General features: G+C 32.8%; 1 protein-coding gene across 1 annotated transcript in view; it reads left to right on the top strand.

The window, feature by feature from the left end:
- The first annotated feature begins 113 nt into the window (after positions 1 to 113).
- Positions 114 to 19,753, top strand: part of LOC147072825 (zonadhesin-like) — a 41,109-nt gene continuing 21,469 nt past the window's right edge. Inside the window, exons 1-8 of the mRNA XM_085945729.1 lie at positions 114 to 226; positions 3,963 to 4,148; positions 5,259 to 5,438; positions 6,136 to 6,318; positions 7,586 to 7,774; positions 12,123 to 12,311; positions 13,282 to 13,466; positions 18,821 to 18,956. Coding sequence (XP_085801855.1) covers positions 151 to 226; positions 3,963 to 4,148; positions 5,259 to 5,438; positions 6,136 to 6,318; positions 7,586 to 7,774; positions 12,123 to 12,311; positions 13,282 to 13,466; positions 18,821 to 18,956 — 1,324 coding nt within the window. The 5' untranslated portion in view covers positions 114 to 150. The remainder of the gene's footprint in view (positions 227 to 3,962; positions 4,149 to 5,258; positions 5,439 to 6,135; positions 6,319 to 7,585; positions 7,775 to 12,122; positions 12,312 to 13,281; positions 13,467 to 18,820; positions 18,957 to 19,753) is intronic.

Raw genomic sequence — 19,753 nt, forward strand, 5'->3', positions numbered from 1 at the left:
TTTTATTTACTAAGCTAATTAAATGATTGAAAATTACAATAATCTTAGCTCCACAATCGATTAAACAAATGCATTTTTAAATATTATAAATAGGCTAGCACAGATAGATAATTATAACTATTGTATTTAGCGACTAGTTATAATACTACAATGTTGCTTGTAACATTGTATTTATATATTTCTCTGTGTATAACAAGGGTCACTTTATCAAGTTCGCCTTCTCAAGGTAACATAATATATTATATTTTATAAGTAGTTAGTTATAATCACGAATACAGAATTTTAATAATATTTAATAAATACAATTCAGTATTTTATTTTATAAAATTTTTATAATGAAATTTACATATCGATGATGTACCTACTGTTTTATTTCAACGAATAACTCACCAGATTTAATAATGTAACATTCTTTATTGAACATACATAATTTCAGCAATTATTAGCAAGTGCAAGTACGTTATAACTAAATTTTGGAGAAATCCTGACATCGGTTAATATCACTAAATTAATACTTTGATTTAAAATACAAAAGCCGAACACTAGCAATCTAGTCAGTGAAAATTGTTAAAAAAAAGATAGTTGATTTCGTTGCAATTGGTTAGGATTAGTAGGTTAGTTAAGAGGACGTTCTACAGAAATGGCCTTGAGAATTGAAAATATGATTTTTTAACATGTGGTCCATAATATCTGGTCTACTAGTTAATATAAAAAGGTCGTGTCAAAGTTGTTTGTGTTAATAAATTTGCTCTGTGACTGATCCGACTCATATTTCACATTTATTTCATCAGGGCTGTCGAAGACATAAATCATAATTTATATTTATAATTTTAAATTTTTATTTATAATATATATTATTTAAGTTTTGTGCATCTAATGCCGGGTCCACACTGGCAACAAGTTAATTTGCTGGCAACCTCGTTAGATTTTACGATAATTATTGTAAAATTTCTTAAGCAATTATGGTAAGTATCGTAAAATTTAATGAGGTTGCCAGCAACTTGTTGCCAGTGTGGAAATGGCTTAATATCCACTGTGGTTCACGTAGTGGCATGGACCTGGGGTTAGCTAATTCAGGAAGTCAACACCCATGATAGAATTTTTTCCAGTTTTGGTTGCATTATATTCCAAAACTCTTCTGTAAAAATCGTTTCCGAGTTTATAAATGGAAATTTCTCGGTGTACATAGTAAACAAACCTACGAATAAAAAAAGACAAAAAGGAACATACTGATTCATCGCAGTAAAATCTGGTAATCAAATTCGCCATTTTGAAAAGCGACGATTTTGCGTAAACAAATATCACGTGGTCTGTACGTGTGCGGCAAACTTCGAATGTGTTTGTAATTTTGTGCAAAGTGCGAATGTAATGTTTTCAAATAATTGATATGGATTAATTATACCATCGTATTATTTTCTCGAAATCATAAACATACTATAATAGTATTTGAGTATCAACCTATGTTCAATTTGAATTGGGTTATAATAATAATATACCCGTATATATATCAATAGTATGTTTGCTACAAAATCCACCCAAGTTATCAGTACGTACTTGCACAGGTTTGATTAAAAACCATGATGAAATTAACATTTAAAAAATATGAATGCTTAATATTATTTTGACAGCCCTGTTTTCTGATCGGCTTCATGTCGCAGGTGTTCATAAAATAATAATAATTCTCCGCGCGGCAGAAATTATCAGTAATAATAATAATATTTCTTGAAATAAAATCTCCGATGATTAGTGATTTTTGCGAAAAGGTCGATTTAAATTGACGTAGTTACGACGCCGAGGTCCTTTTTATACTAAATTATATTTGAACGGCGGGCTCTTCAGCGGGCCCTTAAAGCACATGGGCGCGAATCTCAGGGGCACGGGTTCGGATTCTGCTGGGTGATGTACTTATTTTTTTTCCCAAAATCATTTTTTCTAGTGGTTATATATTTCTCTCAGGCATTTTCAAATTATTATTATATTAGGACTGTACTAGTTTCACAAAAAGGTCCATGATCCTATACCGATGCATATTAATTGTGATGCGTGACTTTGGGTCAGCATGCTTTTCATCATAGTATGTCTGAAAAAAATTTTTTTAAGTGTATATACTTAATCCTAACTAATCATTGTTTTGTATCGTTATTTTTGTGCTGAGACAAATCAGTACAGGCTGCGAGTTTTTGATACACATATATTTTTTGTAATTTTACTACTTACAGTAATTATTGTAGTTTTATTAACATTCAATTATTGAAGAATTTACAGATAAGGTGTAATTCTTCGCTTTTTAATCTTAGGCGTAGTCGCGTTACCGTTTCGCAGTTGGCAAATAGATTGATGGTAAGTTCCCAAAATAAGTCCAAAACGTTCATTTTCGCGACAAATGAGATATTAAGGAAGGATGTCTTAGTGAAGGACTAGAGTTGCTGCTTAATTTGTAACTCCTTCATGTCGTCGGCCAAATATGACACGTTTTTTTTCAAGTTGAGAAATGACAGAGGTAAATGGTAAATTAACTTTTGATAGTGGATGAAAAGCCGACTTAAAGTTGAACAGAACTTAACATAAAATGTTTGGTTACCTATATGTACTATTGAATGGACATAAAAATATCATTCAAAATTCCTAATCGTTTAATTAATACGTTACATGAAAACATAATTATTGTTAATTGTTTTCTTCACTTAGTTCTATTTTTTCCGCAAGCTTTGTATATTTTGTCGGAACCTGGTCAGAATGCGCTGATCTAAAAGCACGTTATTTAACTATGGCTGTTCACATTTGATGCGGATCCAATGGGACAAAACTAAAATTACAATACTGTAGTTTCCAAAAGCTGCATCAGGGCTTCGGTGAATAGTTAAATACCGACAACTATAATTTGAGATGCGGTGATATAGAGAACGAACCATTCGCAATATACCTGTAAGAGGGCTTGCACATCAGAACTCGCCGCATGCGTCTTACGACGAATTTGTCGATGTAACTTCATCGTAAACCAAGAAACAAACGTTATCAAATGGAGCTTCGCAGATTGGCCGTTGCAACTGCAACGCGAAACGATCCGCAGATGCAACATGTCGAATTTAATACAGCCTGCGTGTCGTATCTAAAAAAAGTCGACTACGCGCAAGCGCACAGCCCGCGGCCATCGGCCATTTCTGTCTCTATCTCTGTCTACACTGTCATTGCTCGCTCATCGCTGGTCACCGCGTTTGACGTTTGTTCATACAATCAACACAATAAAAATGGCAGACGAGAGACTCTCCAATGCGGCAAATGTCGATATCGCTAGGCAGATGTGCGAGGTTTTATCAAGGAACACCGCCTGCCCGTTCTCGGAAGCTTTGATTTATGGCGGTTAGGCACACGAGGCGAGTTGTGATGTGCGAGCCGGCTAATACTTCGTCGCGATACTGTCGCTACCACTGAAGTTACAATAGTATTGGTATATACATAACAAAAATCCTAAAAAGAATGCTTGTTATGACATCTTTACACCACGGAGATTTATACACTTACTATTTTTTTACGGAAATTTTATTTTATATTACAGCAATAATCGGTACAAATAAGAGTTAATTTATACCTATGCTTCCTAATTGTGTAAGTTTAGTAAAGAATATTGCGTTATGTATATAAAAAATATTAACAAATACAATTACATAAATTACGTTATAACTAAAATTTGAAGAGATCTGGATGTTGTGTACCTATGAGCCAAGTTAGTACTGTTAATATCTTGATTTCAAATTACAATAGTGAATAGATGGTCGCCAACATTAACGGAACTGGAAATAACATTTATTTAGATTAATTTGGAATTGTATCGCTAGGTTAATAGACAAATCTCACCCGGATTGCGATGAATTTAAGTTCAAATTTCATTCGGTATATATTTTTCTTAGTATTTCTGAGATTATTGTCGTTATTTCGAATTATGTAATAATGTTATATTACAGCATTTCCATACGCAGGCCAAGATGTGATATTCGATACTTGTCCATTGTGTAGAATATTGACATGCGATCAAATGAAGAATCCGCCTACGAATTGTGACCCCGATGGGGAATGCATACCAGCTTGGCGCTGCCAAGAGGGATATGTCTTCAACGATGCTGCAAAATGCATTCGCATCGCTGATTGCAGTATGTATCAATCATCTTACTATGTTTTTTTTTTAATTTTTGAAGTGATTTTTTTACGCATAGTACACAAAATTTTCCGGGAGAATGAATTCCGCTGATATTTATGACTCAATTTGATAATTTGTTAACCCATACTGAACCCATTAAATGTGTATTATACCTACATTTTAACGCGCTGTTTCACAAAGGTTAGTATCATGAAAAAAAATTACTCACAGATCTACATACGTTATGATTTTTTAAATTAAAATAAATTATCCGTAATATACTTATGAATATATAGATATGTAGGTAAGTAATTATATTATAACAAAAGTTATATAAACCTAGGATAATATTAATTAATATTATTTTATATATTATTACGAATATCACTGTGCTTATTTTTTGGTAATTATCTGAGAGAGATGGCAATATTATAAGTATTGTGATGGAAAACGGTTATAACTGCTGTTTACACAATTTTACATGGGAGCAAAAACAAAGTTTTTAAATTAGTCTAGCAAGTTAGTTTATAAGATATTTTGAAGTATTTTGTATCAAAACAAGCGGAATTAGTACCCCAATATAAACCTTTAATTGTTTCTTCATTGTCAAGGCTCGAAATAGAACGGAACGCACCGGAGCGCCGTTCCGGCTCGTGAAATTTGTAAAATTATCGCTCCATCTCGTGGAAAAAATATGTTGACCATCTGAGCTAGATAGGCCATAGAATAGAAAATCTGACACACTTATTTTTATAAAATACACATACGATTTGATGACCATGTAAAAAATATCTTCAGAACATTTTTCGACCGCTCCGGTTCGTAAACTTTTCCATTTTGAGCACTGTTCATTGTTATTGTCATTTTAAGCAGATATATTTTTTTTGCCAAATCAAGTTTTTTTCACATTTGGTCAGATGCAGATATCTTTTAACATTACTTTGTGACTAATAATTTCCATATCAAAGAATTACAATTTGGAACATATTATGGAATAAAACTTAAAAAGTGAAAAAACTGCAGTTATATCCGTCTGCCATCACAATATTTTGAGTGTGAATGAATGTGACTTTGGTGAATGCATGCATCTTGTGTTATGTCTCATAAGTTATATCGTTGACAGTGAGATGTGCCAAACCCAATGAGTTTTTCAATTGTGGAAGTCCTTGCGATATATCGTGTGATAATCTGGACGCCAAATGTAAGAAAAACAAGCCTGGCTGCTGCACGGAGAGGTGCTACTGCAAATTTAGATACGCCAGAGATGAAAACGACGATTGCATTAAAATATCTGATTGCAAATGTAAGTGTAGCTATTATTCTTTGCAAAGTTTATCCCGACTTGAATAACCGGCTTTTTAATATTTTTCTTGTTTAGTAAGATGGAAAGATGCTATAAACCAATTCCACAAATCCTTAAAGTTTGAACCGAACCACACATTCTACCTGCAACATGCCTCCCTTAAACTATTTACGTTTCTACGTTTTTGATAATTAGTTTCGTAATAGTGCTGAAAAAACGAAAATCAGTTATTTTAATAAATTCCATTGGTTTTCTTTGTGTAAATTATTGCAAATGTTTTTTTCTCTTATCAGTAATATGAACGATAGGATTTTCATTATTTTACAGAAAAAGACTCATTAATAGTATATCAATTTGCGGAATTATGCGATTCCAAAAAATATAAATAATAATTAAACTGTTGAAATCATAATATAAACATACTTATCACTAAACGCAAAATATCAGTATTTTTTCTCTAGTTAAAATTTCTATAATTCATTTTCTGCATAGTTACACGTGTTTTAGGTACTTACTAATTTCAAAATCAAAGGATTAAAATTTCTACTCATGATTGTAATACTAAGTTTTAACGCATTGACTTTGCGCTTGACAGTGCTCATATTTTAGATTGGATCCATATTCAATAATCAGGTTATTCTTTATTTACTTCCAATCTGACTTGCGAAACATGATGACTAAAGAATTTTCTACCCAGCTCCGAAATGCAGTGACCCAAACGCCGAGTTCAGGGAGTGCGGTGGATGTAATCGTAGCTGTCTTAGCCTGAGGAGAGCATGTTCGGCAAGTTTAGCTGCTTGTAATCCTAAATGTGCGTGTAAGCCAGGCTATGTCAGAGCAAGCGAAACGAACAATACATGCATTCAAATTATAGATTGTAGTAAGTATCTTGTATTTTCTGGTAAAAATTAGGAGTATTATTAACATAATTAGCAATATAAATAAATGGTTCATTTACCAATAAATACTCAGTAAACTGTTAAGTACCAACCCAACACTCGAGTAGTTTTTTTAATGTCTCACGCAGTAGACAATCTTGATTGAGTTGGTTTTGAATAACGCTCCTAGTTAAAATTCACTAATGGTTACGCCGATGACACTGTCCTATTCGACAACGCAATCGAGGGAATTCAAAAAACGATCGACATGCTGCATAATGATATACCTATCTCACGTTAGTTTCAAAATCAACGCGAAGTAAACAAAGGTAGTGTGGAATAGCATCTGCCCTGATCCAGATTTCGCCTTGATAAACGACAGGTGACATATCGAGAGTATCAACAACTTTAATTACCTGAGGAGGCACATCACGGGAGATGGCACATTGCAAAGAAAATTCGCTATATGTATAGGAATGGGTGGAGCAACATTCAACTCGATGTGAGTGTCTGAGACTCATAATTCTACTTAATTAAAACTAAATGCCGCCTATTCGACGCTTATATTCCGACGGTGCTAGCACGTTGCGTAAGTAAGACCCGGGTCGACGCGCTGCAACTGCAGTATTCTGTGTCTGAGCCCTAAGATAGATTTCAGAATCTTGAAAAAGAAAGACACAACGTAGGCGAAAAGATAAATTTGTGGAGACAAAGTACCAACCTAACGATAAACTCAATGACTGATGAAAAACGATAACATTAATCGTCTAATCGAGATTGTGGTATCCGTAGATCTTATTTCTTCTTCTATGGCTGCTCTTCAAAAATCCCTGTCGCTTCTAGTCTTCTTGCATTTTTCCAGATCATGTCAGCACCCGTAGCACCCGCCTTGTCGTATTTTTTTTTTTAGAATTATTAATACTTAACCATGTCCTTGCTTTTTCGTTCAAGGTGGTTGTTAGTAATTTTGAATAATCACAAACATCCAGGCGTTGAGAAAAACACAATATAAATTTTGTGTCCTGACCGGGATCGAGCCCAGAACTCTTGGGTGGAAGGCAAGCGCCTTACGCACTTCACCACGAGAGCCGCCACCCTTGTCGCGTATTAATGGTATTTATTGGTTTTCGGTTGGCTTGCGTAAAGGGCAGAGTAGGTTGAGACTCTATTGAGGTATTACCAGCACGTGGCCAGGTGAAATCCAACGTTTCTTCTTAATCAACGGATAGCAAACATGCAATATGTTTTGAATTTTATGTGGTTTTTAAGTCGATGAGCGCTGCACAGGAAGATACCAAATATACACACCGTGCACTTCTGACTGTCCCGATATATGCCCTGGACCAGATGGTGTATTGAACTGCGAAGGCAGCGGACACGAATGTGGACCTCCAGGTTGCGATTGTATGCAAGGATTTGTTAAACATAACGGCCAATGTATCCCTCCTGAAAAATGCCGTTCGTATATTTTTTATTATTTTTATTGTTCTAGTTATATTCGTTGTTATTTCATAACAACATTTAAATTTGATCCTTTGTTTGTGTCCTAAAAAATATTTCATGTTCTCACCAGGAGGAAAGATATTATATTTATGCGGACATGGTGACGACCTGTGGCTCTGACAGCTTTGGAGACGCGGCTTGTGGGATAAACCGCCATTCCCGTTACTATAATGTCACCTTAGATTACCTGGGGGGACATGCTCGTCGAAGGTCAAAATTGAGTTTTTATTGTATATTCAAACCATGATCCTGGACACTCTTTAAACGTTGTAGATGATCTATTTATATAATTTTGAAGCTTTATTATCCTTTATAGTTATTTTAAACATTTGATGACTGCATGAAGTATTTTTGTTACATAAAATAGTATTCTTTTAAACCTCTCGCTCTAATGTTTTAGAATATAGTCATATTTCGGTACATAACTGTGCAGTGGTGTTAAGATTTTTTACATGTATTAATTTTTAAACGTATTTATAAAACCATTAGCATAATTTATTACGAGATTTTTTTTGTAAAATATTCACGATAAAAAATTATATTGATAATCTCTGTGATCCCAAATTTGACAAGAATTAGGCATTTTATTATTCAAAAAATCGGCAAGAATAACACATTTCAAGATGATTCTAAAGATATTTATTATAAGCTATGTCTTTGACCATTCAAGTGTAATAAACATCTTATGAATAATGATTGCTTTATAATAATTATTGACCTAAGAATAAGGTAGTGTTTTTTTGAAATACGCCATTTCTTTTGTCATTCCCCAGTGGTTAAGCTACAACATACGGCCGTAGCCATAAATTAACAAACTATAATTAAAGTAGGGAGTAAAATGATATTAACGCGCGTGTTTGAACATGTACAGTTTAAAAAAAAAATAAAAAAAATTCGGTTAGGTACATGTTCAAACACGCGCGTTAACATAATTTTACTCCCTACTTTAATTATAGTTTGTAATTTTATGGCTACGGCCGTATGTTGTAGCTTAACTACTAGGGAATGACAAAAGAAATGGCGTATTTCAAAAAAACACTACCTTATTCTTAGGTCAATAATTATTATAAAGCAATCATTATTCATAAGATTTTTATCACACTTGAATGGTCAAAGACATAGCTTATAATAAGTATCTTTAGAATCATCTTCAAATGTGTTAATCTTGCCGATTTTTTGAATAATAAAATGCCTAATTCTTGTCAAATTTGGGATCACAGAGATTATCAAAATAATTTTTTATCGTGAATATTTTACAAAAATTATCTCGTAATAAATTATACTAATGGTTTTATAAATGCGTTTAAAAATTAATAAATGTAAAAAATTTTAACACCACTGCACAGTTCTGTACCGAAATATGACTATATTCTAAAACATTAGAGCGAGAGGTTTAAAAGAATACTATTTTATGTAACAAAAATACTTTATACAGTCATCAAATGTTTAAAATAACTATAAAGGATAATAAGGCTTCAAAATTATATAAATAAATTATCTACAACGTTTAAGGAGTGTCCAGGATCATGGTTTGAAAATACAATAAAAACTCAATTTTGACCTTCGACGAGCATGTCCCCCCTTAATATGCAATTCGTCATTTTCATATTTCAGCTATTCCTAGAATCATCAATATTGCATCTAATTAAAATACTATTATTTTCAAAATCGATAGCAATATCCAATAAATCCATATAATTGATAGATATATTATTTTATTTACTTGTCATAAATTATAAATGCACATTGCAAACAGAACGTTGCATTCCATTACAAAAAAAGAGATATGTATATACAAGGATGGCCAGTGCAACGTTTGCCGACATAGTGCAGTGAATAGATTAATAATCAAACTTTCGCTGTATGAACAATTAAAGAAATGTGATTTTAAAAAATTTGATAATATGAGGTCCGAGTGTAAAGATATACAAAATATAATGGTTAGTCAGTATTTCAATCACATATCAACTTTGCTAACGGAGTTGTACGTGAGATTTAGGGATATCTCTATATTAGAAGATATTGCTACATTTATGTTGTTCTCATTTATGATAGTATAAACGCAGAAGAAATAGCCATACAAATAGTGTTTTATTAGATATCGATTTTTGGAGCCTAATTTGTGAAAACAAATATCCACATCTTTGGAATGTTGCAGCATATTTAACTTGCTTTTTTGGTTCTACATATCTGTGCGAATCGGCTTTCTCTTCAATGCATGCAATCAAAACGAAGCATCGCTCACGATTGGCTTATCCCCGTTTCAGACGGGACACCGGTGTTGCGCTCGTATATACCTAACTTTGTATTATAATAAAGGGGCCTTTGTATTATGTTTATGAACGCCCAAAGCTAATGAGTCAACGCATAATTTCACGATATAAATGAGAACATAAAACTGGCTGCGGTCATAAAAACATGTGTATCGGCGGATTGAGAATGTAGCGGCCGACGGAAAAGTGTACCGAACACGCTTTGACTCATTAGCTCGGGGCGTTCATAAACATAATACAAAGGCCTCCGTATTATATACGAACGCGACACCTGTGTCTCGTCTGAAACGGGCCTTATAATAATTTGACGGCGTGATTACGTCTAGCGGTAACTTCATGTCATTTGCAATACAACAAAATTGCTGAAAATATGCAATGCAAAGTTTCGGATGAAAATAAAAAATAAATTTTAAGATTTCTAATATTCGATATACAGGTAAATAATTGCGTAACTATGTCGAAATTACAGTTAATGTGTACTTATTTTTTTTTAGAAGTGAAATAGGTACATAATAATTGTAATATTATTGTCATTAATTCGATTTTTTCGTTTCGTTATTTTTTATATGTATACAATATCTCTTTTCAAAATACATAAATACATATTTGAATGATAAAAATTGGGTTTTTATTGTTCTCGCATGATATAATTATTACAAGCGATGTCAGTCGATCGCCATAAATATTTTTATCAACTAGTCGATCATAGAAAAAAAAGTTTGGCAACCCATGGTATATAATTTATATCTAAAACTATATATGACAAAGATCGACATACACAATTGTCAAAAAGAGATCTGAAAATAAACCGTGAAATCAAGATAGTATTATGAATTGTTCGAGTGTCCAGAAATTCTCTTATTATTATTATTACGCTTTGATGCCTTTTTGATCATTTTATAGATACAACAAATAGCACATAATGCTCATGAAATCTTATTAGAGCTATTTATATTGTACGGTAAACCAAGGTGACATCACCGGAACCGATGGAATTTATTATCATCGTAATGTAAAGGTTAAAAATAACGATATGTTGCTAGTTATTCTTTGGTTGCTTTTTATATGATAGAATAACTTTTAATTAAAAAAATATAATATTAATACTATCGACTGAAGGTGCTTGATGGAATTTGAATTTAAATTCTAATGGATTCAAGCTCTGTACTATTCCATTTATGTCGTTTTTTGCGACCCGGGTTTCGCCTTTCAGCATCTTCAGGCGCCGTGTACATTCACCAAAGGTAAACACACACTGACAACGAACACTCTTAACTCTAGCTTATATAATAAATCAATACAATAAAGTAGGTTAAAAACTTCATTTCCTACCTATCAAGTCAAAGGTCATACAATAATAAACAATAGTAGAAGTAATAGCATTAGAAGTAACAATAGACTCGATAGCATATTATAATAAATCGTCAAAACCTAATAATAGATCATTATTCTTTATAAATAAAAAAAAAATACACTCAAGAGGTGTAAATCGTCAATTATAAGAAAAATAATTAATGGAGTTAGCTTATGAGATATTAGTCTTTAATAATACTCTTACATGGTACCTACTTTTTCATAACATTATTTAAAAAAAAAACTATACGTCATATAAACTCGCCAACTATAATATATATAAACTCACCTAATATAATATATATGTATATACACACCTATACATACCTAAATCCTCATCCATACATTCTCATACATACATATATAAATTTGGTGTCAATAACATTGACCATAATATAGTCTCATATGTAAAACATCATATAGGATATAACAAAGGGCTACTAGGAAAGCTAAGTTGATCATTCAAGATAGGTAAGCTCTGTAACTGTGCTCTATTTATTTCTAATATTTCTTGGTAGAATATTTTTTTTTATAATTATTTGAAGAATGTCGAATATTGGCATGTAGAAGTTACGGTATATTTACTAGACTTAAATCGCTCTTTTCAGCACCTCTAGTTATTTAATATTATTAGGAGGATAACTAAAGGATAATAAATGTATTATCTTTTATTACAGCACCCTTCACCTGTGACAGGCCAAACGAAGTGTTCTCAAAATGTGGAGAAACCGTCACGCAAACTTGCTATAGTGTTTTGAAACTTGGCCCACCCATAACGTTCAATAGCGGCAAATGCAATCCTAGATGTATTTGCAAAAAAGGCTTCGTTAGGAGTAGATCGGGATGCGTGCTTGAACAGAATTGTTGTAAGTACAAAGATATAATTATACATACATTATTAATATATTAAATTTGAAAGTGAAGCTCAAAAAAGACTCATATATGATTTACATATTATTTTGAAATGACTGAGTAGTCAGAGTACATGGGCGTGAATCCCAGGAGGTGCATGTTCAAATTCTGCTGGGTGTCGTATTTTTAACAAAGAGTTTTTGTAGTGTTTCCAAATTGTGAATTATTTGTTCAATAAAAAAAGTATTTATTAAATTAATATTAGCAAGTGCAAGTACGTTATAACAAAAATTTGGAGTGTTCCTGACACCGGGTAGTAATTAAGGTACTTAATTCAATGAGTAGGTACCTTGATTTAAAATACAAAAGCCGATTGCTAATAATTAACGATATTTAGAAAGCACTTCAGAGAGTATTGTAAAAAAAAAATTAACTTCGTAGCAGTTAGATAAGACACGTATAGCTTAGTGGTCAGGTTACATGGGCGCGAATCCTCGCAGGTTCGAACCTTGCTGGGTGTTGTACTTAAAAAAAAATTCTAGTGGTTATATAATATTTCTCAGAAGTGTTTTCAAATTATGCACGTTTAATAAAATAAAAGTTTATCATATACGACTATTTAAATTAGTTGCAATTACAATTTCACTCCGAATTAATTGATCTCAAACATTACTATTATTGTCGCCAGCGTCAAACCACATCGAAATATCCTCACAATTTTAGATTCATTGATGCAGTCAAGCCCAGAAATAATTACTATTGATCTCCTCTCCGGATTTTGGGTTCGATTCCCAGGATATATCCGTGATTGTTTCAGTGCTACCACTATACTTACTATTGTTTCACTATTACCTGACTACTGTTTCAGTATTAAAATGAAGATTGTATTATTATAAAATTATTGTTGTTTCATCTTTTGTATTTCGCCCTTTTGTTAATATGACACGTATATTTATAAAAACCATAATATTATCTTTTTTTTAGCAAAATGCCAAGTTAAAAAATTAAATGAAGAATACACTGACTGCGGACCAAAAAAAGACCCCACTTGCAAGAATCAATTTCCAGCTGATACATCACCCTGCATAAAAGGATGCTTTTGTAAGGAAGGATACGTTAGACTAAATACTCCCAACTCTGTTTGTATAGGCCCACAGAAATGTCCCAAATAAGTATGGATAAACAAAATTAATACATAATTTTACTCATTTAAATTTCTTTTTTATTTATATCCTCTCCTCTACGACGCTACATCTCAGGGACTTAGAGTCTTCCAATGCTACTTTTCGATGATTTCTAACCCTCGTCACTCTTGTCCATGGGTTCTTCCCATTTGGCTCCAATCTTCTTCCATAGAGCCAGTTCACGACTACACGTATAATTGATCGATGCAGCAGATTAACGTAAACGAGAAACGAAATTATACATAAATTCCATGATTTGATACCATTTGTAAAGGTGGTATCAAATACGCTGAAAAGTTTAATCTGTGTCTACAGGTGCAAATTTTTGATTGATGACAATAATTATCCAATAATAATTCTATTGTCCCCAATACAATCCACGACATCGAACGGTATTTGCGTGTGCATTTGGTATTTGGCAATACACATTATTTTTTGTTATTTTGATTATTACCCTATAAATCGTGGTCCGCGAAGATTTTTGGGTTGGCCTCAAAAATTGTCTGCATTTCAAAAATAGTAACCTAGAAACCCAACATTTTTAGTGCAAATATAAATATTTATTATTTTATTCCAATATTGATGATCCGTAAAACATTTTTTGATTTTTTTGTTGTTCGCGTATGTAAAAAGGTTAAGAAACATTGCTATAAATTATATAAGTAAATTATTAGTAATAAATTGGGTAAGTCCTAATATTGATCCTTTCTTTATACCATTGATGACTGCTACCAAATGAAAAACTAATAATTATAAGACATTTATAAATATATACGCAAACGAAGCAGGGTTCGAAATGAACTGGACCGCACCGGAGCGCCGTTCTGGTTCATGAAATTCCCAAAATGATCGCTCCGTCTGGTCAAAAAAAATGACTACCTGAACTAGATATGCCATATAACAAAAGTTCTAACACACTTATTTTTTATATAATATACATACAATTATATAGCTATCTTAATATTCTCGAAAAATTATTGAGAGCTTCGGTTCGTAACATTTTCTATTTTGAGAAACACAAAAATAATGAAGGATTCGACTGGGGGGGGGGGGGGGGGGCAAAGTCCACTCCAGTATGTAGTGCTTTAAAAGTTGAAGAATTATTAGACGTTGATACCGGCTATATTGCGCAATATTCAATATCGCTAGCCAACTAACATTTGACAGTGGAAGAGAGTGGGTGGTGGACGAAAATACGCTCGAACAGGGTTCCACAATATTTATTTGACAGCAATAAAGTACATAAAACACATAAGTCACAGGCACAACATGAGAATTGTCATCACAATGTATAAGTCAATAAGCACAACATGAAAATAGTCAAGGCGAAAAAGTCAATAAAAAAATGTTAGCCACACAAACTTTATGAAAATAGTTCTCCCTGACAATGAAGTTATTTATATTAACGGTAACTGACCGGGTTATAAAGAGATGCACTGATTCTAACTGGCAGAAAAAAATGGTCGACGGCAATGGTGGCTGCGCTGGTTACCCTCAAGGGGAGTCGACCAGACTTGCTAGGTGAGGGCTACTTGTCAAGCCGGAAACCTTCGTAAGGTGATAACCGTAACAAGACTGGCTGCTGGATCTGACCTACTAGCGTAGGCTGATCTCTGGAGTAGACTGCCTTTCCATAGTCCTGATCTCGATTTTTTATGCCCACGGCGGAAGCATGGCGTTTTTGGAGCGGCAATAACGGGTACTAGTCATTATTTTGTAATCTCTGCGAAGCGCGGACACGGTACTTAGGTATGTATTTGTATAGTTTCCTGTGGAACATGCTACGCGGAACGGTAATTTAATTAATTTGTTCAACGAATTTTCGAATTCAGACAAAATAAAAATTACGTTATATAGATGACATGTCTGGCTATTTGCTGTAATTTTTATAATCTTAAGGATTAAAAATTAGAAGGTTAAATTTGATTCCTAATAAAAAATAATAGTTATGGATGAACGAAATTACTTTCATATTATAAAATTGATTTTACAGTGTCAAGGATTAAGTAAAGTATGCGGTGTACGATTTTCAATTGATTTGACGAATAATTTGATATAAGTACAAAAATCGATTTAAAAGTTATATCTCTAAGGCATGATTTTAGTATATAAAAATGTTTGAATTATGATAAAACAATTGCTGGAGGCGATTAACCTTTGCTAGGTTTTTACGGCGTAGGTATTTTTAATTAGCAATGTGTTTAAATAAGTACCTACCTAAAATTTCCTACTTGTAGGTAGGTACGTGATGCGGCCCACGTCGTCTTCTTGCTTTGCACGTAATACTTTGCAGCTTTTGTTGGAAGCCCAAGCTCCTGACTTCACGATGGTGTAAAGCGTTACTGTCTTCTGATGGCTTCCATCCTTCAGGAGATGTTTTACATAGGGGTCGGCGGTTTTGCATGCCTCCGTCATGATGTCATCGCTCCTAACGTTACGAGTTTTCACCAGATAGAATGGAGACTATTATTGTTCAATGCGCTGATTTCTTGCCAAGAGATGAAGATATCGTTTGTGTCCATACAATGTTTCTGGCAAAAATGGCGGAATGTGAACGGCTACTAGTGATAAAAAATGCTTCTACCGTCGCGAGTAGGTATTTTGTTGTAAAAATGGTGTCGTTTGTCTTCGAGTAAGGAAATAACATTCATCAAAAGCGGGTGACATTGAAGAATATGAATATGAAGATATACCTATATCCGATATCTTGGTTAGAAGTCACTGTATCTTGGATTTAGTGTGCCGCGGTTTGTAACAAAATTTGTGGTGATTTAATTAGCTGGAACTGCGTTGTTAGAGATGATCCGTACGTAACATTGCACGGGGCATCTTTTTGTATCCTCAGAATAGTTGGGAGTCATTTGCTTTAAGGCTTATCATGTCTCCAAGTTGATCTATGCCAGTGATAGTGTGGTCGCTCGGACTTTGGCATTTATCGGCTAACCGACTTGTTAGCCTTCCTAGTCCCCGCCGGTCGAGGGTAACCGATGTGCGGTCATCTTTAGTTGGTAACAACGTTAATAAACAAACTATTGAAACAAGATTGCTTTTAAACAAAATTAGAATGGATCCAGTACGCACCTATGTCAAGTTATTTGCATCAGTTTAAAATAAAATAATATCAACATAAGAAATTTTATAGAATAAAAAAGAACAGTACAAAATAAAATATAAAATACCCATAAGTGACTGCAAGATATAATAATATATACTTACATAACACAATTGGTCCAGAATTAGCAATTGCGTAGGTACTATACTATTGATCAGTGTGGGAGTAGGTATTATGTACGCCCATAACTTAATCTGGTCATGGTTATGCTATACATACTTATCTCAAAAAAAATGTTAAGTACATGAAAATATTGAATTAATTAGTGTCATCAATTTGTCAGTTATTATTGTACTCCACTGATAAAACAATTGAACAAATACATAAACATCTGAAAACTGTACAAACAATAAATATACATAGAGACATTTATTTTAAGAATACCTACATAATAATTATTTACTTTTTGGCTTAAAATGGAGCCGGCTTTTGTTATATTAATAAGATAACGCAACAAAAAACCAAGTGCAAACCTCTTTATTATCCATTGTATAGGTATAGTGGAACAATTTATTTAGCCTTGAATATGCGCAGATGCGATTTCTTATAGTACGCATTAATTTAGACAGGGCATACTTGTATATTGTTGCTATTTATGTTTTACGCGAAGTAGATAAATATATAATAAATGACGTAATTTATCTACCTCAAAAATATACCGATTAGAAAAATTGTTTGAAAATAAGTATCAAGCGGGATTCCATTCAATATGCTTTACAAATTAAGCCACATGCAGCATGTCTGTTCACGATGAAATTAACTAATAACTATGGATTTTTAAGGTGTTTTTTTTTATATATTTTTTTAAATTTATTTAGGTCAACCGACAGGATCAATCACAAATGATAAATATAATATAGAAAAAAAATATGTCATGGTCCTATGGAAGTGAGATGGAATAGGGAACCGGAGGGTAGGTAGGTTTGACTCCAATGATAAGAAGGTTGATGCGTGCATTAAACGAACCCTGGTTTTGTTATCTCCTTCCAAATACATATTAATTTAATTATTACAGATTATAATTTAGCTGAGTGAAATCACGAATATGCGTTCTGATGGGTTACGAGTTCTACCGGGCGAAGCGTAACGATACCCTTATGGTTGAATTTTTGATAACTGAATGACGATGTTGCTTTCTTCTACTGAATGTTTTATACTGATTCGATACAATAGAAAATGCTGCTATCAACTACTTCAATATTTTTGATAATCATGCTTTTGAGGTTTATTGTGCAATGCATGATTCGTTTTGTAAATTAGAAACTATTGATTTTAATTTGAAAAATTATGCAGTTTTAATAATTGCGCAAGATTGATTTTCATACAAACAAGTTTTGTGCATTTCATGGTAAACTTACAAAGCATTATTTCTTAATTTGCGATATTATTGATTAATTGAATTATTATATTATTTTGTTACTCGTAAATTAGTTTTCTGTTGAAATTTGCTTCACTCATATAAATCGCTTGTTTAGCAATTTTAATAATATTATGTTGCAAGATACATTGTAGTTATAAATTAATGGTTTTCTGCCAAGTCATGCTGGATGGTTGGGTATTCACCCTACAGTCCCAATAACAGGCGGACACAAAAAACATAATACATCAAATTAAACTACATCAAATATTATGTACAGCTATAATAAATATAATTGGAGAGTTATTGGAAATCGTTAAAGAAAAATAGAGAGAACAAAAACATAAAAAAGTATATAATATGTACATAGATAAGATAGGCAATTCAAGAAAAGAAAAATAATTACAATTTAAAAAAATAAATATAATAAAAATAAGCAGTCGTCCAGATACAATAAATGGTCGTGAATTTTGGAGCAACTTAATTTTGTGTTATCAAATGTCGGAAATTTTCACGACCGTTTTTTGTAAATTTAATTCTAAAATTTATTATTTATTTTTTGTATTAAGTGTGTTTCTGATGTTATCCGAATTATATTATTTATTCAATAACGAATAATACATTTTTTAAATGTTATGTAGGTATTATCAATAAATAATGAAATAGTTTATAAATTTATTACATATACGGCCAAAATTGTCCGTCCGTACAAATTGCCTGCGGCGATAAATTATTGTACCTAAATCGGTAATTACAATCTAGCTCTGATATTATAAATACAGATTTATAAATATGTGCCTAATGTAAATGTATAAAATAATATTAATTACAAGACAAAAGATTGAACAAGTGTGCATTTAAAAGTTATAAAAAACCAATTTATTCAAAAGACTGCGTCAAGACTTCCAGACGAAAGAAAGTATTGAGAATATGTTTCGTCGATTAGGTTTAACTTTTACGTTCGTTCTGGTGACAGTGACAAACGCTACGACACCACCAGATCCTGGTAAGACCGACTCAAATAATTATTATTTGTTGATTTAATTTAACATTTAAAATATACATCTTCTGTCGTGTCTGCGCAACAGTCGTATATTATTAATTTTATACCTACATAATATTATTCAATAGGTGTGTTTCAGTAGCGACAACTAGGTACCTATTGGAATTATTAAAAGCATACGTCAGTGAAACGGCAAATAATTTTCAACTATAGGTGCGACGAAATTTCGGACTCGCTGCCAATCGGAGAGCGTTAGTCGAGCTGTGAACATGTCGATTTGTTTTGTGATGGCGTCGGGGGAATTAATTCTTAAATTGTGTAAAGATGAATAAAAAACGTTACCCATTTACTTGAAAAAGAAAACATGTCAATGCATATATTATTATTACTAATAGAACAATAAACATAACATTAAATGGACGCATGTTGAATTTTTATGACAAATTATGTTTTTTTCTGCACGCGTCGTTTGTACAATCTTCGCGTCGCGTAGTCACGATCGTTTTAGACCGTGCCCCAGCTGAAGTATAGTATAGCCTGAAACCATTGATATACTACTAGATGAGGAGTTCCCATACAAGTGTCATTTTAAAAATGTACCACAAAAGAAATTACGAATATCGTCTTATAATATTTCCTTGTAGGTATAATGCGTTAAGACCGTTAACATGGATTCCCGAATTTCACCCGTATTGCCCTGGCTGTAAAACTAAATTTGCGTTCTTGGAATAGTGAACCTAAGGGTGGCTGCAACCCAAAGCAGACAGAGCAAGTCGTCATGCGCTGACTATTAGTTAGAG

Source organism: Rhyacophila brunnea, unplaced genomic scaffold, assembly GCF_057557595.1.
Source record: "Rhyacophila brunnea isolate RB1 unplaced genomic scaffold, BYU_Rbru_1.0 scaffold_19, whole genome shotgun sequence".
In the NCBI taxonomy this organism is placed as follows: domain Eukaryota; kingdom Metazoa; phylum Arthropoda; class Insecta; order Trichoptera; family Rhyacophilidae; genus Rhyacophila; species Rhyacophila brunnea.